Source organism: Gymnoscopelus microlampas, assembly GCF_963454915.1.
Source record: "Gymnoscopelus microlampas genome assembly, chromosome: 5".
NCBI classification, from domain to species: Eukaryota; Metazoa; Chordata; class Actinopteri; order Myctophiformes; family Myctophidae; genus Gymnoscopelus; species Gymnoscopelus microlampas.
Window position 1 is genome coordinate 34,019,595 of NC_139942.1, and position 21,257 is coordinate 34,040,851.

General features: G+C 41.7%; 1 protein-coding gene across 7 annotated transcripts in view; it reads right to left on the minus strand.

Moving 5' to 3' along the window:
- Positions 1-21,257, minus strand: part of adgrl2b.1 (adhesion G protein-coupled receptor L2b, tandem duplicate 1) — an 86,143-nt gene that overhangs the window by 35,573 nt on the left and 29,313 nt on the right. For all 7 annotated transcript variants that reach the window (XM_084058696.1, XM_084058695.1, XM_084058700.1 and 4 more), the window contains exons 3-5: positions 16,521-16,734; positions 11,437-11,546; positions 7,684-8,484 (exon numbers count right to left, since the gene is read on the minus strand). In XM_084058696.1, the coding sequence (XP_083914822.1) occupies positions 7,684-8,484; positions 11,437-11,546; positions 16,521-16,734 (1,125 nt within the window). The remainder of the gene's footprint in view (positions 1-7,683; positions 8,485-11,436; positions 11,547-16,520; positions 16,735-21,257) is intronic.

Below are 21,257 nucleotides of genomic sequence, written 5' to 3' on the forward strand. Positions count from 1 at the left end.
CAATAAGACCTAATACCATTAGGGAGAACAATGTTACAGCCAAAAACAAGCTCTTTAATTTGTTTACAGCCTAAGGTTTTGAATCAGTAAGAATTAGATGAGAACGCCTCTCCATGTACAAGAACTAAATAAAATGGCGCATGACGAATAAACAATCTGAAAATGCATTTTATTTCACATCAAACTATTCATTTGGTGATGCCTATTTCATAAAGGTTGATGTTTTTTTTTAAATAATGATTAATTAATGATAATGATGTTGCTTTATCATCACGTAATATTCACGTTCTGTGTGGATGGATGTAATCTTTGAATATATATATTTTTAAGCGAACATTTGTAACTCAAATCTTTGCTTCTGGGGGTCCCAGGAACAAAATGTTTTACAAATGTTCGCTTTAAAAAACATATATTCAAAGATTTGCACAAATGTTCACTATTTTTCAAAAACCCATTACGACCTGAGGCCGATTGCCGATTCTACGAATGCCTTCTAAAGCAGTAGGTCGCAAACGTTTTCGTGCCAAGGACCCCCAAAATGATAAGTCTTTGGCCAGGGACCCCCAGAAGAGAAGATATGTGTTAAAAAGAATATTTCACGTTTTGTTTTTTTTATGTTCAAAAGTAGCAGATGTACAAGCTCGCAGTGTGGCACCAAGTCACGCGCTGTGAGCTTGTATATCTTCTATTTTTGCGAACTACTGTTCTAATGTAAACCAATGTTCTAAATCCTAAGAGTTTTCTGAAAAAACGTATGTTGCTATAATAGCTAAAATCGAAAATATGGGTTAACCTGAAACCTAGTGTCCCTATTCTGAGGAGAACATTCAGTGAAAATAGCAGATCCACAAACTCACGACATGTCTCAACCCAATGTGTTGTAACCTTGTAGATCGGCTACTGTATATTTTGCAAAGAGATTTGGTTCAAAGAGGGGAAAAAGGAGGGGTCTAGTATAGATCCCTGGGGGAATCCGGTCTATAAAGAATGTAGGGTTTTTTAGACTGGCTGACATTTGGTTTGGTATATCTAGGTATATATTTTTTCATACAGTACCTTCACAGTTATATGATGGTATTTTTATGTAAAAGAAAAGCTGAGCTGTTGGAGATAGAAGTCATTGCCGCATAATGACATTGTCCAGCCTACAATGCTGTGTCTAATATGCAATTAGCCTACTTAGATAAGTCTTTTCTGAGCTTAACCCATTTAGACCTGAGGCCGATTCTAAAAACACCTTTTCTGAAAAACTATATTATACAAATTTAAACAAATGTATGTTGCTGCTATATAGTGTACATAGCAACAAGAACCCCAAAAGGGGTTCCCGTCCTGAAAGGTATAGTTACAAATAGGGGTTCCCGCCCAAAATGGGTTAAATACCTATGGCCCATAGAATAATGAATATGAAATAAGTGCCCTTCTTCCATAGATTCAGCATACCTTGCTGCAAGACCCGATGGCACTTGTTGCCATGGTGGATACAGACACATCAGTGGGCTGAACGGAGAAGATGTACGGGTGGTGTGGGAGATTTGAAGTAAAATCACTTGGTTAATGAAGTGCTTTTTTTGTTGGAAGAAGTCATGTCAAGATGAAAATATAATTCCATATCTGTATTTCTGATGGTATTGAAAATAATACCGTAATACAGGTTTGGGGCGAGATCGATGGACAACATCACATGTGACAATACCTTGGACCAAGTACCTATAATATTGATATTGTGACAATAATATCGTATTGTGATGATAATATATTTTATTATATTGTTTTCCTTTTTTTTTTTAATCCTTTTTTGTTTTTAAATAGCGAAAATAGCTGATCTACAAGCTCACAAGGTGACATGTTGTGTTCCGTGAAAATATTTGGTGCAGAGGGGAAAAAGTAGGGGGATCAAGTACAGACCCTTGGGGGACCCCGGTCAATGAAGTATATAAGTGGTTAACGCTGAAAGTGTAAAAATTGACCTACTTTTTTTTACACTTACAGAGTTAAATAAACACAGCCACTAAACCTTTTTCCTCCTGGTCCTCCAAAAGGCCAGCTTGGCAAACCCCCACACACAAAGTTAAACAGTTCTCATACTGCTGCACTTTGGACTAAAAATAAAATAGTCAAGGGACAAGGTCTGAGGAGACAAATGTTTTTTTAAAACGTTTTGAAAGTCTAAAATAGAGCCTTTAAAGTGTTTAAAACCAGGAAAAGACAACACTTACACCATAGGCTATCACGATATTACGATATCCAAAATCCAAGACGATATCCAGTCTCATATCATATGTATCACAACATTGATATAATATTGATACATTGCCGAGACCTAACCTAAATCTGCTGATACCGTTAAAGCCTAGCAGACATCGGTTTCGTTTCTAGAGCGCACGTTGCTCATCTATCTGTGAACACGGCCAATTCAATTGCATCGAAAAGAATAGGAGAACACCAACCAGCGTAAACTGAACCAGTGGGCAATCTCGATGCACTAAGATGCCCCCACTGCCACACTGTGAATAATGGATGGTGTGACTGTATGTGCGTGTTTGTGCTTTTATGTGTCTTTATATACAGCAATGTGTTTTTCAGCTCTTAAGTGTTTCAGCCCAATCAGGCGGTCTCTGAGGATAATAAATGTATACGCAGTGTGCCGTTAGTCACTTCTTTTAAAGAACATGTGCCAGTAACTAATGATGGAGAAACAACAAATCCCACAAGATATGAATTTTACATCAGGCTGTTTATATACAGCCATACGGCTCCGCTCCATTCAAACCCATGTGATGTTAGCTTCAGTACTGATGTCTAAGTGAACCATCTGGTGGTCACACAGCTTGGCATGGACAATGTCCCTTTTGCCATTATACTGTAAAGGCAGCCAATTCACAAGTGATTCCTCCTCCACACCACTTACTGTATCAATATGTCTATACACTATACATTTATGAAACCCAGAGCAAGGTGATGAGAAATGGAGTAATGGCTATGCGGTGCTGTTTGCATTCTTGACACGTGTTCTTTAAAGAGCAGTGGACAGAAAAAGCTCTGCCATCAGATCCTTGCACCAGTGTAATTTATGAGTGCAGGAACTCAAGTCCAGGGGGCCCAGACACAAGCCTAGAACCATGCTGAGTAAGAGAGCGATATAAACCAAATCAAATATCACAATATGTTTTTACCAAATACCTCAACACCGATATTGTGATGATAATATTGTATTGTGACAATGATATAAAAAAACATTTGTAAAACATTGAAAACAATATAATACAAGCTCAAGCTCTCTTATTTGAGTAGATCGGCCATTTTAAGAAACATTTATTATAAACTAAGACGTGAGACAGGAAAAGACAACATTTATGTCAAATCACGATGTTATGATATAGAAAATCCCAGACGATATCGATATACTGCCCAGCCCTAACGTGGAGGCACATGGATGCATATCCAGACTCCCACGACAGACACAGGAGCGTGCACACAAACAACACAAAGATAGTGTGTTGCTCCTTTCTGCCGAACCCTATCTAACAACACTCTTTGTTCCGTGCCTATAGTGTCCATTTGAACGAGGCCATATTCCACCAGCCCTGAAGCCAGTCTCGAGCCATGGCAACAAGCGGAACAATTAGAGCTGTTCCAAACATCCCTTGGCTCCTTGACTTGTGGCCCTCCAGCTAATGCCTCCACATATCACAGTCCAATGTGATCCCAGTAAACATTTCTGCTGCTCAAGATTATGCCTCACAGGGTGGAACACCGGCTTAGTGCATGATACATTCATAAATCGTTTTGATGATTCACCTCACTGCGATACCAAGCTATATAAAAGCATAGCAGACGCATGAGCAACGTACAATACTGAGCAAATGTATTAGGTTTGCAAGGCACACAGTATGTGTATGTGGTGTGTTAGCGTATGTTTAGCACGGATTTTCAGGTTCAGTGCTGAGCCCTCTCCTGTTGTAATGTTGCCGGATCACTCCAAGTGGTTAAAAACCACTCGAGCCGTAGCATCCCCTATTCTGTGGCGACAATTGGCGAAAATAGCCGATCTGCAAGCTCACAGCGCTTTGCAATGTGATGTTCTGTGAGCTATTTTCGGTGAAGATATTTAGGGTAGAGGGAAAATGAGGCCTAGTAGAGACCTCTTGGGGACTCCGGTCAACAAAGTATATAGGATTTAAGTGGTTAAGTCAAGTCCAATGTTTCTTGGCAGCCTTTTGGATGAAGCCATTAATTTTATGCATCTCTTCAGACCTCAGATCGATGCAAACTCAGAGGCAAATTAATTTTCTCCTTTCTTTCTTCGTTACTTTGAAATGCCCCAGGGAATTATTCTGCACTCTTGATTGGCTTTTTGAATCCATTGTACAGAAATCAAGTCAATGTGTGCATGACAGACAATGCTTTGTTGGTGTCCCTGCAAGTTTTTGTATGGTTGAGTATTTGGGTGTGCTCTTTATTGGCATGTATCTTCTTTAGTGAGACTTCTAAGGAGGTCTAACTATTGATCATTTTGTGTTTTGTGTTCACAAGGCATTATTGGACAGACTATAGATATTTCCTTGAAATGCATACAAGTGTTATTAAGGGGAATAATCATCAAGGTGAATAATGTAGAGGTCGACTAATATGAATCTTTCAAGGCCGATATTGATTCTGATATCTTCAAGAATAGGATGACAGATATGCCAATATCAGCTGATATAGGCTAGTTTGCGATATTTAACTAACAAATATGTACATATGTATAGGTTGGCCAATATAATTGGTGTCCCTATCAATTATAGGATGTACAATGAGGGCATATGCCCTCGAATGGAAGTTTTGTGGAACCATAGGCAGAGTAGGGCAAGTTAAAATACTATTTAAAATTAGTGCTTGAAGTGTTGTTACTCATCTAAAATACAGTAATTAATAAGAAAATAACCAACAAATTAGATGGAGAGGGAAGAAGCAGAATATTGATGACAGACTAAACGCCAAGGGTGTACAATAGGAGTGATACAAAAGAAGAAGAAAAAACAGACACATTGGTGCCCTAAGCAACCAATATAACAAAAAAATTCAACAGAAACTCCCAGACTACTGCTACTGAAATTATTATTTTGTGTTTGTGTTGTTCTGATCATGTAAAACATCCTAAATATAATTATGTTCTATATTTCATTCAAAATGTGCATTTCATGTACTAGAGACACCTATCCGCACCGCCGATCCGATCTACAGTATATGCCCAAATATGGAGATCTCTGTATCTGTCAGTCGTGTCCCTTTTATACCCATATAAGGATATCCCTGATGTCATCGGTATATATATATGCCCATATATGGGCATGCCCCATTTTGTGCCCATATACGGAGCTGACAGATTTGTTTGCGCCTGATGCCATGACGACACAATGAGGTTAGACAACACACTCCATATTTGGGCGTAGCTGCTTTGGGAACTCCTTATAGTTATGGCTGAGTCATGGTGACATGAGCGTGACGATGTGGTCCGTCAGTCCGCCCGTCCTCCCTTAAGCCAATTTTAATATAGGATTGTTGACAATAAAAACAATCTATCTATTCTATCTAATCCAGACTCTTCCATGCCTCTCGAGGATGTATGTAACCACCAAAGCTGATATTTGTGACAGAAATGGAATCCTTGATTGTGCTAAGTGAGTTGCACAAAGGAAAGGAAATACACCGATTTACTGTTTGAGGGGACTTCACTTTGTGGTCCATGAATCTTAATGGACACAATTAATTTCCTCTCCGCCTCAAGTGCTCCTCAGTTTCAGTGAGAAAGAGACGTTATTTCTGCACCATTAGATTACTCTGCAGAATAGGTTGTTTAATTCAACTCCATATCATGAGAAGCAATAAATTCTAATAGCTACAGAGTGAAGAAGTTAAAGGTGTAGATCTTGGAAACCTAATAAACATGAACCAATTACTTTCATTTGCCATTCAAGAAACCCCCCTCCCCACGAGTACTGCTGCTGGTGGAGTCATATCTATTTGCCCTCTCCGCTGCCTTCCAAGTAGGCAACATTTTAAAGCATTCTCGTAAAATACACTTAATGATCCACAGTGGCAGGTGGTGTTGAAAAATACCCCACGCTCACTCTAGATTAGATCTAAGTAGCAGAACACTGGTGGGAAACGGGCGGTAAAAATAATGGGTGAAATCAACAACTGTGTACCGATTGGTGTTTCCGTGATTACATGTGCTGTTCCTGCGGTAGTGGCAGCGGCATCTATGTGGCGTTTGTGTTTACCGAGGCATTACAGTAGCTGAGAGAGCACATTAAACCCTTCATTGGAATTGCACTTATAGTGCTGGCCACTTTTGTCCTTTCTTGCTAGGCTCTTTTGAGACAAAGGGAAGGTAATTATGATAATTCAGTTGTTAATTACATTTACATATGTCTGAACGTTGAGGACCAGAGTAGGCAGTTTGCATGCATGCCAATGCGGGCATGGTGAAGTCATTAAAATCATTGAGTATTTCCTATCTCGTCTTAACACGGTCTTAATTGAGGCTTTGGCTGTTACGCCAAACAGACGCAATCTCTGAGCCCCTTGGTTGTCAAGATATCTTGCTGGGGAGCTTCCAGTGAACAGCGCGCTAACAAACAGACGTGTTGACAAGAGGGCCAGAGTTCAGCAGCACCATTGAGACATTGAGACATCACCACACACCCCCCCTCCAACAACGTAGGTCAAGGATCATATTTCCCCCCTGCCGCTGCCACCCGGAACGTCCAGAAGTTAAAAATCATAACTTAATCTAGACCAGCGCTCCGGGGCAAACTTGAGCCTCTAACTAGATATGAAATCTGGCTGAGATCCTTAGTTTCCCCCCTCGGTACAGGGACTTAGCCTTGCTCTCAGGGATAAGGAGGATGGCGGCAGGTAATTATGCCCATTATCAGTGTGATGTAAGGACCCTGTCTGATGACACGTCTGCCTCCCCATAGCACTTTACAGATTAATTTAAGCCCCCTGACTGTCTGACAGGACGCTTTGCTGTAATTGATCTCTCTGTCCACCATATGGTCATCCCTCTAACCTTTCATCAGCCTGATTTACCATGTGGCCACCTAGTTTGCACACGCACCCACACTTGAAGCTGAACTTGAACTTGGTTTCATGCCAGTGCAACTCTATTATGGAGATCGTCACCCAATCTATTGTAAACGACAACCTCTACAAATGATGAGGTAGCCATGGCAACACAGGACCAAATCCCAATGCAGAAGGGCAGATAACCTCTGTCGTACCGCGTGCAATATTTCAGAATCCTATTGCGAGCATTAGAATGAAGATCACAAGGCCATTGTTCATAATAGCTTGGGATAAGGCCTAAGATTAGAGAATGTGATAGGTTGATAGGGTCCAAGCTTCAGCTAGAGTCAGTGCTTCAGCTCGCCTCATGGTAATAAAGAAAAGGCAGGCTTTGTGGCAGCGGGCTCCCCGCAGGAGAGATCCCTCGTTCCGGGGTGAATCTGTAATTTCTGTTTGCAAATGAGCCCTTTCCCCAAGACTAACACAAATCTCTTCTCCATATCGCACCTGAATTGTATTCAAAATTAAAAGGCAGTCATCTGTGACATCCCACACAGTCACCGTACAACAGAAGCTCGTCACATTACAAAGACAGTGTGCTGAACACAACACAGTGGGGCTTACCTTCAGCAGGATCTGGAGGTCCAAATTCAAGGTCATAGCGCAGGATGTAAAAGTTATTCCACACATACAGCTGATTGTCCCTGGGGTTGTAATCCACAGCAGCAATGTACTGGTACTGGTTGGGGAAGAGGATGTCAATGTACTCGCCCTGGCTCAGCTTGGTGTTGTAGATGTAATCAATATGGCTCCGGCTGGACTCGCTCTCGTTCTCCTCATACGTTGAGCGCACCACGTGTAGCACGCCGCACACCATGAAAGCGTTGGAGGCAGAGCGCTTGTCGTACGCCGTATCCCAAGTGGCTTCGAAGCGCAGCGTGTACGGGTTGAGCTGGCTCAGCACAATGCGCCCGTTGTTCTGCTCGGTGGCGTAGATCACCCACAAGCCTCGCTCGTCCACCGCCAGGTCAATGTCCGTCTTGCCGCCCCAGCGGTACGGCGAGGTGTCGTGGTAGTTAGCGTTGTTCACGATGGCCTCGCCACTCTTGATGCGAGTGCGCAGGTCAAACTTGACGATGTTCCGCGTGCGCTCCTTGTTGAAAAAGATGGCGCCGTCGTAGGCCACGAAGCCTGTCCCGTCGACGCGATGTGGCAGTTTGTATGTGGTGGTCTGCCGTCCATTCTTGAAGTCTTCCAGGGAGGCAAACTCGATCAGGGTGTCAGTCCGATAGGGGGTCCAGGGCATGAAGAACACCTTGTCTGCAGCTTGTAAGGGGTCTTTGCACCATGCTCCTGCTTGCTGCTCGGCTTCAAATATGAAGGTAGGGGCTCCTATTTCCTTCAGAGTCCCAGGACAAATGAAAACTAGTGACAGAGAGAGAGAAGTGAAACAAAACGTAACAAGTCAGTACTGTAGGCAAGCATGTTGCACCAATTGTACATGTCGCTAAGACACGTATCATTCCTGTTGCTGTACGAATGAAGTGCAGGGCAAGAAGAGATCAGGTACAGTAAATTTTGAGGAATGTTTCAACTACTGTTTTGCACTGTTGCTTGTGTATAGGGGGAAAGAATTATGGGAGACAAATGAGTATGCTAATGGTTATTCCGAATGACAAATGTGAGGTTGAGAGGAGAACATCTCAAGAGTCTGCTGAACACTCTAACTGGGACAAAACAAAATAAAAGGTGAACAAAAAAGTGAAATCCTGCAAATGTAAGACATGGAACATTGGAGAGATAGGGTTTACATCTTTTTCTGTAAATACCATCTTGTCTCTGGCGTCGTGAATATAACAGCTGGATAAATGAACACACATTGCACATGCACACTCACGTGACTTTGGGTCATAAACCAAAATGATAAGGGAAGAGACTCCACATCTTGTGGGAGGGAGTGAGTGACAGATTATCAATGGTGGTGGTGGCAGCAAAGCAGAGGAGGTAAAATGAAGGTGTGGGTTGGGGGACAGATTGAACAGCAGTAAAGGATTTTGTTTTCACTACGTCTGTGGCAAACGACAAGGGTAACCACTGATGGGTGAGGGAGGTTAAGGCAAGGTTTCTGTTTCAACTATTTACACAAATTGGTTCGGGATAAAGAAAGAATTTACTGATTTGTTGACATCTACTCAAAAATGTTAACACTTTGCCAATCTCACTCAGCCATCACTGCTATCTCACATCACGTGCTATGGGTGCAGAGGTCAGACCAAGCAAGGTAAGACAATAGACACAGAACTATCTAATCAAACTACTGACTGAAAAAACCTGAGTGTTCATTTAACACAATGAACGCTCAGCATTTTGCAGTGTAGTCATATTTTTTAAGTACTACATAAGAGCGCCTGGGATCATCACCGCGCGTGGGTTGGCGATCCGTTTCACATTGTGTTCACACGTCTGGGATAGATTATGTTTGGTAACCCTGGACTTCTTCTGAAAATTTCTGTTTTGAAATTCATCTGGACTCCAGTGTTGCAAACAATCCCCTGTAGGGGTTTAGCATTTGACAGGAAAGGCAATCAAGGGGGAGGAGATGTGAGGGGGTAGGGGGGGGGGGCTGTACTCGACACCACAGAACAAGTAACCGGAGGGTGGGGGGTAAAGGACCAGACCACTCATTTACCTTTTTGCTCCACTTCTATTTTAGGCATTGGAAAAGAAAGCAAAAAAAGAGTGCAAAAGGGAGAGAAAGGTTATCACGAGTCAACCACCAGGTACAAGAGAAGAATTTGTTAAGAGGACATGACCAAGAAGTGACCTGCCGGCCTGTTTGGGGAATAGGAACTAGGGGGAAAGAACTTTCATTAGTCAGTGTGTAAATCCTAGGATTTCAAAAACACACAAGTTAGTATTGGACACAAAATATGTATTTATATATATATATATATTTATATATGCATTGCTCTTTGGACGATTAAAATGATCCGTCCTGCCCTTACCGCTTCTGCCATCAAAATCATAGTCCAGTCCACTATGTAAGCACAAAACTAAACATATGCTTCCCCCCAATGGCATGATTATAAAGAAACACTGCATGGTTCAGGCTCCAAAGGCTGGGCAGATATAATCTGATAACATTCTTTGAGAAACAGCACATGCGTTATTTTTGGCCTGTATTGGCTGGGGGTGGAATTTGTTCAGACTTTATAGACACAAATCAAAACACGGTTCCAAAGTTGCTCGCCCACACACAAAATATGACTTGGTAGTAACGTTACAGACTCTAATTAGTCAAAGAGTGCCACAGCAAATGAGCGATAACTGATGAACAGCCTGCCTATTATGGAGCTGTTAGTAGTTCGTTGAAACTGCATTCAGAGGAGGGAGGCTAGAGAGATAATATGAAAAGAATGAGAAGTTTAAAAAGAATGAGAGCAAAGGTTAGTTGGGTAAAAGGGTGAATGAGAAAGGAGCATCAGTTTGAAAGAAGAAAGGTAGATATGTCACAAAATGTTTTCAATATATAACAAATCCAATACTAATGGTTGGTTTCATAGACAGGGATTAACTCTGGCTCTATTATAAAATGCAATTTTAAGCTAGACCAACCCAAATAGGGCAGAAGAGCTATTGTGATAGACGTAGCTATTTTCAGTCTGGTAAAAGAAGATTAAAATTAACCCATGACTAAATCAGAGACTTATTTTATAGAATATAATCCATGTTATTTTAACATCACATTTGATGTGTTGTCAATAAGTTCTAAGTAATTATTAATTATATCTCACAGTTCCACAGAATAAGAAACCAATTGCCATCTATATCAAATATGTTTGCAGTTTTGAAGAAATATCCCACACCAAGTCTAATAAGTTCAGTTGATCTATCGATTCCGTAGTAATCTCTCAAGAAGGGTTCTTCGGCAAATCTGTCGGTGCTACTGCCTTAAATATGTAATGTTGTTGTTAATAGGAATACACACAGGAGAACCCAGATGGAGTGGACTGAAAAGGGGAGGAGTCAAACCAGAGTTCAAGGGAGGTCGTGCCCCCAGATGTTTTTTAGTTTTTTTTACCAAATGGGTTCCCAGATAAATTATGTATTAGCAAAACCAAATACAAGCCATGCTCATGAAATTCATTTAGAAGTCTTATCTTTGCTTTTCAAGATTACTGTCTTTTTCAAACTTCATTTCAGCATTGTCTGTGAAACCAACCCTGACACTGGCAAGCAGATTACGAAACCTCGTCTTATTCATTACGGGGGAGCGTGGAGCCAAGATTGCAGTTAAAACACATCTGTCTATTCTAAAGACATAGTTAAAGCACATCAATGAAAATTTAAAATGAGATTCGGACTGGGGATACTTACTATAGGGAACACACTCATACTGGACCTCTAAGTACTTGTAGGTGCCAGGGCATGGGTCAGGAAAGACATCAGAGCCAGTAACAACCACACACTGGGTACGGTTGTTGCACCTAGAACAGAAGATTGACCAGAGGTTTCAACATTACATAAAGCACTGTCCGCGGCAAGAAAATTTGGGTTAGACAACATTGACAACATGTAATGACAAGTTTACAGTACTGCTGTAATAAAGACATTGAGTGCCCCATCCAGGGCCTTATTAATATGCATTCTAGGTACAACCTTTCAACAAACGAGAGAAGAGAATAAATTCATTAAATACACAGAATATGAAAGAAAGTGCAACGGTGAGTGAATGTAATAAGAGAAAGCGTATAGTGAAGCAAGAGCTAAAGACACGTCAGGAATTATTGATGGCAAGTGGACGTCACCGGCTTAGCTGAATTTATCTCCTTTAACAGCCTCGTCCCACCACTATTCACATGGAGGAAAATCATTAAAGTACAGGCAACAGGTGGCTTTGGCATTCATTTGACTGGAATGAGTCCATGCAGTGGCCACGAGAAACGGTCTTGTCTGCATGGCGAGAACAATGTTAATGTAATTTCTATAAGCGCTTATCTGACTTCCTATACAACATGACTTAGTGGTTGTGCTGGTTGTGTGTGTGTGTGTGTGTGTGTGTGTGTGTGTGTGTGTGTGTGTGTGTGTGTGTGTGTGTGTGTGTGTGTGTGTGTGTGTGTGTGTGTGTGTGTGTGTGTGTGTGTGTGTGTGTGTGTGTGTGTGTGTGTGTGTGTGTGTGTGTGCGTGTGTGTGTGTGTGTCTGGTAAAATGACACAAGAAGAAAAATAAACAAAAAGCAAAGCACAGATTTTGTGTAAATATAGGATGAAAATGGCCCCACTTCAATCAAGCTCTCTTGAGGTGGAGGGATTGGGAAGCCTGTCAGCAGCGAGAGAGAGGTAAACAGGAATCCGTCACAAGAAAGATACGAAAATAGGACATTCGACATTTTTTCAAGCGTGATATAAATATTTCAGGAGGTAAAAAATGTGAAGCCATACCACTTGCACATATATTTCAGTGTTGAACATATCTTCCTTGGAATCATTGCTAATGCAAGAGGCTTTGTAGCTTTAGCTACAGCTGTAGCTCAAAAATTGAAATAAGTGGAACTTGACACAACAACCAGCCAGTCCAAAACCACATATAGTTATCAAAAACACAAACTAGAGAATGTGTTATATCTAAGAATGTCAAATGACAAATCAAAAGCTTAATGACACACACACACGCGCACGCACACGCGCACGCACACGCGCGCGCACACACACACACACACACACACACACACACACACACACACACGGGCGCCTGGCAGCCTGCAGCACAGCCTTCTTGGGGACTCTTTTTTTTCTTTCTTCTTCCCCACAACTGTTTGTCCCTCAACATGTTTTTGGTATTTTGGTTTGTTGTTTTCATTTTGGGTGAGAGATCACCGGTAGTCCAGTTATCTGGCTTTGTTTTGGTGTAGTTTAGTTTATCCTTGGTTTTGGTCATTCCAGTTGGCAGAGCTGGGTATACATGGCCCAATAGCTTCCCCATCTTTTGTTCTGGGATCATCAACACCTTCTGTTTGTTTTCTTCTGTTTTGTTTCTTTTTTTTGGTCTTGGCATCCTTTAATACATTTTTATAGTTTATAGTCTTTAGTTGTTTACAGAGGCTGTGACATACTGCATAATGTGGGCTCGTCGATTCGTTTTTCCACACCGATGTTATTTTTGTATAGGATTACTTTAAATGCAGACTGCAGTAAGTTGCTGAAGGCTTTGGGGTTTTTTTGGGCTCAGTGTTGTAGCTGTGCGTTTTGTTTTAGCACAATTACTTTTGATGCAAACTGTGTCATAGAATTGTTCTTTCTCTCCACATGTTAATCAATGTGTAGTTTGACACTGTGGTGTGGTTTGTGTAGTTTACTATGTTGCCTACATCTTGTGTGTTTGGTAAGGTCTATGATAAAGTCTACAGGCTATAAGACTACTGTAGTCAATTAAAACATGTTTCTTTCTACATGTTGAAACAGATAACCATTCAAAGGGGGGAAATACAGTCCAGAATGAAAAATAGATTTTTTTTTGTGTGGTTGATGCTAAAGTCCTTTGGTACTAATGGTTAACCAAACCTAGATTATTCATAATGAGTTAAAAGGAAGAGAAATCCACAGGAAGTTTCCAAATATGCAATGGTACTAATATGTTTTCATGTGATATGGTGGAAGCTGTACTTTAAAGAGATTCACAGTTTGTGCTACAGCTTGACTGCAGCGGATGCACAAGAGACTTACTGCCGTATCTTTGAAGTACTTTAGGTTGGCAATTCCCTCAAACATTTAAATCACTGACAGCAGAGAGGTGCAAAAAATGTATATACAGTAGCTTCAAAACGGTTCAATTAAATCCAAATGCAAGATTTATCAAGTAATAAATGTATATTACATTAAGAGTTTATTTACTTTTCTGTTTTTCCTCTCTTTTCTTTTTGGCGCTGCACTGAGTCCAATTAAAATCCCCTCTTCCCCCCCTGCCACATTTCTCTTTTCATCACCATCACCATCATCATCACCATCACCATCACCTCAATGGTCATAATAAGCCATGAGCACATTTAGCAGGATGTGTCTGGGAGGCTATACTGAGGATGGCCTGTGTTCTGCCTCTGTCTGAAATTATTAATAAGGGAAAATGTCATTATAGACTGCCCTGGGCCATTACCCTGTCTTAATCTGAGGAAACAGACAGCGCAAAGGAGACTCCACAAAGCCCTCCAGAACCTCCCTCTTTAAGTCCATGCATTTTATCTGCTAACCACTCATGTTTTCCTTTAAAGACATGGCAAATATTTCAGAGCATATTCATCATGGGTGTGTGATCCTTGTCATGTGACTGTAAATATCCCTTGGCATGTGGATTAACTTTTCTGTTAATTTGATAGTTATTGTTAAGGATTGTTGGCAGTGTTTGCAACATTTGTCAGAATTCAGTGTCCATTGTTCTTTCATCCAAATAAATGAATTGCAGTCACATTCTCAGTCTTAGCACAATAGTGAGATTTTTTTACTTAGATTTTTTTTTCTCTGTGTAACATCTGAACAGAAACAATCTAGAGGAGAATTTGCCACACAGTTTATTTTTTTTATGTCAACATACATTTCTGTGATAAGTCAATGGACACCTGGCTTTGGATAGTCGAACATAATTATAATTCTTTCCATTCCAATTTTTGTTTTTGAATGTGTGCCCTCATGGAATAAAAGTATTGCAACTAGTATAGCACGCACATTTAAGTAGAACCTGGACCTCTGTCCGGAAAAGGAAATAGGTAGCATATTTGCAACAGAGAGCTTAATATAGGCTCTGTTGTATACATATCACAGTAAAACCATGGATAGAAGGAGAGGTAGGCAGAAAGAGTAGTCACAGATGTACACTTACATCTCTCTAAGGGAACAAGCATCTGAATATTAAACAATAGTTCCAGTTTCCTCATAAATCTTTCATGATAATGCCTTTTTTTTGTAATGAAAATGAGAAAATATTTGAGTAATTGCTGTCGCATTGCGCACTATTTGGATATGGCCTAGTTGTTTTTCCTTATTTTTTTTATTTTTTTGGTCACAGATTTAAAACCAACAATATAGCCACAGTCTGTCAAATACACCTCATTTATCTTATTAAATATATTTGTTTATATATGTGGCTGTTGTTCTTACTCCTCCTCTGTTAAACCTCCCAATTGCTGCAATGCTTTGCCTTCTGCTGCCTGTCATGCACTTAAAATATCTTCCTGGCTGGACCATGCTGCAGACAGGGAGAGGACACGTCGCTCTGTGCCAGCGCTCAGGATTGATGGGACATCACTGATTATTCCATCAACACTAATTATGGACAGGAACCTATTTTCTCTGATCTAAAACATTTGGAAAAAAGGGGTTGGCTGAGGGTGGCACCGGCTCCCTCTCTCACACCTAAACTCAAGGGAATCTTCAAAGGAGATTAGCTTTGAGAGCAGCTCCGCCGACTGGTAGAGTGACTTGTCAACACATCTTCTGTGGACTGTGGCAGTTTACAGTCAAACTGCGGCCCGTGGTCACTGTCAGTGGTGTGTCACTATTGAAGTGCCATATGGGCTGTGAATACGGCCAATAACATATTGAATGCTGAGACTGCAGAGTAAATGTAGCAAGTACAGAGTAAGGCAGGCGGTTTTGATTAGCTATTCTGCGGTGCCACATCTCATGGGGCGCAAATACAGAGGTGGATGAAGCCGGAGGAGGATCCGGGGTGGAGGATGGGTAGATCATGATGTACAGTAGCTGGCTTTAAGAGTGGTGGTAGCGGGGGATAAGAGTGAGGTCACAGTGGGATATGGCAGAGCAGCACATTAGCAGTTAAAATGTATGAATAGTTCATATAGGGCTCTTAAAAAAATACACACACCTCTGCGGTGTGAGGCACAGCAGTGTTTTAAGTGTTGTGGGCCGTATTTTGACAGTATGGCAGTGTCCTGCGAGAGTGTTACCAATATAAAAGGTATTAGGAGCAGGCACTGCACAAGACCTGAGAGCGTGCCCCTCTGGTGCAAGTGCTTGAACAAAGTATGGCCAATGTTCCAAATGGGGTAATTTAAGAGGCTGTTCACGTGACGCTCTCTCTATTTGCAGCAGACACAACAATGCACACAGGCAGGGTACAGAAAACGGTATAGGTTTCCAGTTCCATGTTCATCCAGAATTCATATTGAAACTGAATTAATCCAGTTTGGGAATTGTCAAACCACCACCTACACAATATAGTCAATGAAGGGGGAAAAGCACTTCAAGATGTTGGTTAGTTGTCCAGTATGTGGGAGGTTGCACAAGCAAATGGATTTATTATGTTTTATAGAATATGGAACTTTTCTTTGGAAAAATATTAAAAACATGCTATTTTCCGTATGCTGGGAGAAAGGAGAGTGATGAAACCCACCCCATCACTTCCCCAGCTCCTGGTCATATTTGTGAAATGGGATCCCTCTAGCCTTTTACCTTTGTGATATAATCTTGTAGGCGTCGGGGAGGTAGCAGTTGACGTTCTCCATCTGGAATGGGTCAGCATCGCAGATCTTGTCGTCAGTGCGGCCGTAGTTGGCTGTCTCAATCATAATGACATCACTCCCTGGGCAGCGGAGATCAATTGCATAGCCCTCGCACGAGAGCTCTCTCCTGACCAACCCAAATGGCAAGGCTGCGCGACTGAACCCTGATGGAAAGAGAAAGAGATTATTGTAAAATAATGAATAAAAAAAGATTGCTAATTCAACAAAATAAGACACTGAATATCATAGGGAATAGGGAAAGGAATTTAATGGCACCAAATACGTAAACAATGGCAGACCAATTCTACCACAGTTTAAAACAGAACGGCTATTTTGTGCAATACAAAGCCGGGGAAAGACAAAACAATTCAATTTCTCCATTTCTCTGTGGTCTTATATGTTGGCTAAGGCATCAGGGCAAAGTCTCAAGGGGCCAGCCGTAACCTCATAAAAACCTTGAGCAAATATAAAGACTACAGTGGGAAGCCCTCATCCCCAACACCCACCTCATGCAACAGTGGTAAACATAGCTTGGCGGAGAATGGCCCACTTTACAGTGGCAAAAGTCACCCAATTTGTTCCTTTTGCTTTACTTGCTCAGTAAGAAAGAGAAAAGGACAGAATCCAAGCAGTATGCAGTGTAATTTAATCCATTTTACAGCGTCTGCAATCGAAGAGGGGACCGTCTGGAGTCCGCGCAGAAGGAAAAATCTATACATGGAGCACGGCAGATGCGAATGCAGGGAAATAGCTGTGCTTTGGGGGGAAAAATTAACTATCTGGCTCAATTCAGTTACCCCTTTTAACAAATTACCACAAAAAGTGTGTACCTTATAATTTCCCTTTCCCACCAATACAATGTAAAGTTGAAAATCTGAGTAAGAAAGAAAACTAGTATTCCAGTATTACAGACTGGAATGTCAATTAGTTAAAAAAGAAGGAGAAAAAATGCAACAGTGTCTGCTTTTATAAGAAAACGATTAGTTAGAGTCTAAAAAGAAAATGCAAATGTTCTCTTTTTAAGGAGTGCAAAGCAGAGCACTGCATGACCTGTCAATAATCACTGTTTGCAGCAACAGTGGGTCCCCGAGGGGGCAGCTACCATTTGTATTTTCTGCACTGCTCTCGCCTAATTAGCCCTCCTTTCAGCCTGTTACCTTTTTCAAGCTCCCATTGGCTCCCGAGCATTGTCATGTACTAACACTAACCACGGCGGGTTCGCTTTGCACCCTTGCGCTAATTATCTTCACACTTTTGACAGCCCGGGCCTGACGCAATTAGCATTGTTTGCTCTGTTCAAAGTTGAAGTAATTCCAGCTAGAAATTCCTACCCTGAAATTCTGAACTCGCGCGTCTGCTAGTCATTTCAGCCTGCTGTGCCTCGCTCAATTATAATGAAATTCCATGTCAGGGGTACACATGTCTCAAAGGGGGGAAAAACATGGAGTCATGAGAAACCCAGAGATAAGATGTTCAATATATCGCATTAAAGTCATTCAAAATCAGGAGTGTTCTGCAGTCATCAGCACATGTCATAAGAAATGTGCAGCTAACAACACAAATTCCCTTCCATTAAACCTCTGGACATTTCATTACCATATAACACATGATCTATCTAATGGGCAGTACATTCTACTTAGCAGGGATGTTTATCACCTAGTTAGGAGATGTCAGCATGGCCCGCCATAAGTGGAGGCCTGTAGGTTCACTCCATCCATTCCAATAAGTGAAATAAACACTATAATTACCCGCACCTTTCATAAAACCTGCCCAGAATGGTGGATGATAAAACGCAGAGTGCGCTCGTGGCTTCACCCGCAAAGACTAATGATCGTCCCGCCCCTCATTCATCATGGAAAGAGTGACAGGTTTATCACACCAGCTACAGAAAGCAGACCTGGAAGAATGTGTTTCATGGGGTTTTAAAAAATCTCTGAATGTAGAAAAGTCCTTTGGGTTGTACATAACCTGTCTTCCTTCACTGTCCACCAGCCACTCTGTCCTTCTATCAGACAGACTACCAAAGCCTGATCACATACAGCTGACAGCAGAAGCCTGGCTATTGATTAAGCCTGTGGCATGCCTGCCTCCTCGCTAGCCCGCATGGATCCGAAATATGGATGATATAGCAGATCTGTAAGCTCACAGCGCATCGCAGCGACATGTAGATTGCCTATTTTTGGTGTGCGACACTGGCGTGCAAATAAGTATAAATCACGGAGGTCTAGAAGGACAGATCGCCTGTTACTGAACTGTAGATATCCCATGTCCCATAAATGACTGCCATGCCAACATATAATTAGGGATGACAAATCTGTCCAAAAAAGTAAAATGCATACAAAGAGCCTGTGTCCCTGCTTTAGCTTTTTTTCTTCTTCTTTGTATTTTTAAACCATGTACTGACTTCTCATATTATATTAGGATATTTGACATATATGACCTGTTTTCTTTACTCGAGTGCGCTATGAGCTTGTAGATCTGCTATTTTTGAGAAATTATGAAAATGTGTGCAAATCTTTGAATATATGTATCCTACTATCCTACTATAATCCTACTATCCTACTATCCTACTATCCTACTATCCTACTATAATTCTAGTAACCTCTGTAGTGGTGGTGAAGACACCCGGTTCTCCTCACTGGCTGGACCAATTGCTCTGATTTTGCACACAGCCATTGACCATTACCATCTGAACACAACTGTGAAGCCCGTTTTTCAATTTCATCAAATCTCAACTTCTTATTAGCGTTTTTCTGTCAAACACTGTCGCCATGGTTACGGGGCTGCCCAGCTATGGGACGAACTGCCTCCCGGGTTGCCAGATCATGTGCGCATATCCCCCCACGGCTGCGCTGCGCCGACCGGGTATGGTCTAGTTCTTTTAAAGCAAACATTTTTAACTGAAATCTTTGCCTCTGGGGGTCCCTTGAACAAAATATTTTGAGGTGGGGGGGTCTGCGGCCAAATACATATAATTTTGGGGGTCGTTGACAATTATGAAAGTTTGAGAACCACTGATATAGAAACGCTTTTTAGAAAACTGATGGGATTTAGAAGACATTTGTAGAATCAGCTTCAGGTCTTAATGGGTTAACGAACTGCTTGGGAGATGTTTTGGAAAGACAGAATATTATTTGTGTGCATGGGTGTCAATGACAGGAGGGATTGGGAAAAGCTTTTCATCTTGGACTGTGCTTTTGAAATGTGCTCCGCGGTTGAAGACGTCTCAGAGGGGCACCAGCTGAAGTGAAAACAGTGTCAAGAAAACAACAGGAAAAATCCATAGCACATTTTGTGGGTGTAAAAGACAGTTCTCTTGCTCTGTCTCTTTATTGGTACCTCAAACTAACAATAAATCATACTAAGGGCGAATGCAAGCCAAGTAAATAATGTATCACATGTCTTGCCCAATCGAATTGCCATGGCAACGGCGTTGACTGTCCCATAATTGGCTGTGATCACTACTTCTAGAATTGTTGACATGACGCCTTATCAGGCATTCTGGTCAGTGAGTGACTGGGGAAAGTAGCTTTTTAGATTCCTCCCCCTGACCTGCCCACTAAGCCTTCTATTGAGCTCAAGAGAGTAAACCAGGGGCCAAGAAGAACTGCCTCTCAATGTGTTGCATTCTGGGAGTTTCTCTTCTTTTTCAGTCCACTGCCTATAATTCACTGAGAACAACAACACCCCCTTTCATAATACATATTTTGTTTTCTATCAACACCCTTGAAATTGGAAGTGGCACTAAGGCTCTGAACAGGGTGCATCTGAAAGACACATGACCAAGCCAGGGGGAATAGTTCTACAGTCTGAAGCTTTTAAAACCCCGGAGACATAATGAAAAGATAATGGAAGTTTGATATAAAACTATTGGCATTTGGCAAATGAGAGCAGTAAAATGCACCAGACCATGACACATACGGAGTCATGTTTAGGCTCATGCTTGCTGTCACTTTCCCAGGATTGTTTTGTTCTGATGAGGGCTATCCTAAACGACCTTTAACCTTACCAACTCCCGTCCATCAGGACATCAGACGGAGGGAGAGAAAAAAAACTACAGGAATGTTTGATCAGTCTAGAAAAGTGGGCCATTTTCGGATGGGAGACAGCGTGGCGAGGGCCCGCCACAGACAGAGAGCAAAGGCGTTGGTTGACGCTTGTCATCCTCCATTAAGGCCCCTTTGATTGGCCTTTGTGGTCCTGGAAACGGCAAACAGCTGCATGCAAATGGGCCCATTCCCCCAGGCTGGCCCCCATTGTTCTGGGCTTGGGCTTGACAGGGACGCTTTCTCCACGGCATAAAGGAGGGTGTCGCCTTTAGTCGAATAAGAGTGGCCCTGCCGTGGACACAGCAGGAGTGCTTCATGACTGTTTGTCTTTTTACGTTGTTTCATTCCCAATATTACTGGTAGCCAACATCTTTTGGAAGAATGAGAGGATCTCAGAGTCAAGCATTCCTCCAACTGCATGGATGCCTCCATAATCCAGCATCCGGAGTGAGAGAGTGGTCGTACAGCATGTTTTCCGAATATGAAGTCAAGATTTCCAACGGGAGTTATGTAAATGGGAGTGGGAAAAACACAAACCCGAATAGCATGTTTGAATACTTAATATGTGAGAACAAAGCAACACCAAGGTTTAGTCTGTTCTTGTTTTTTTTCCAACCCCTTTGTTCTTTACTGCAGCA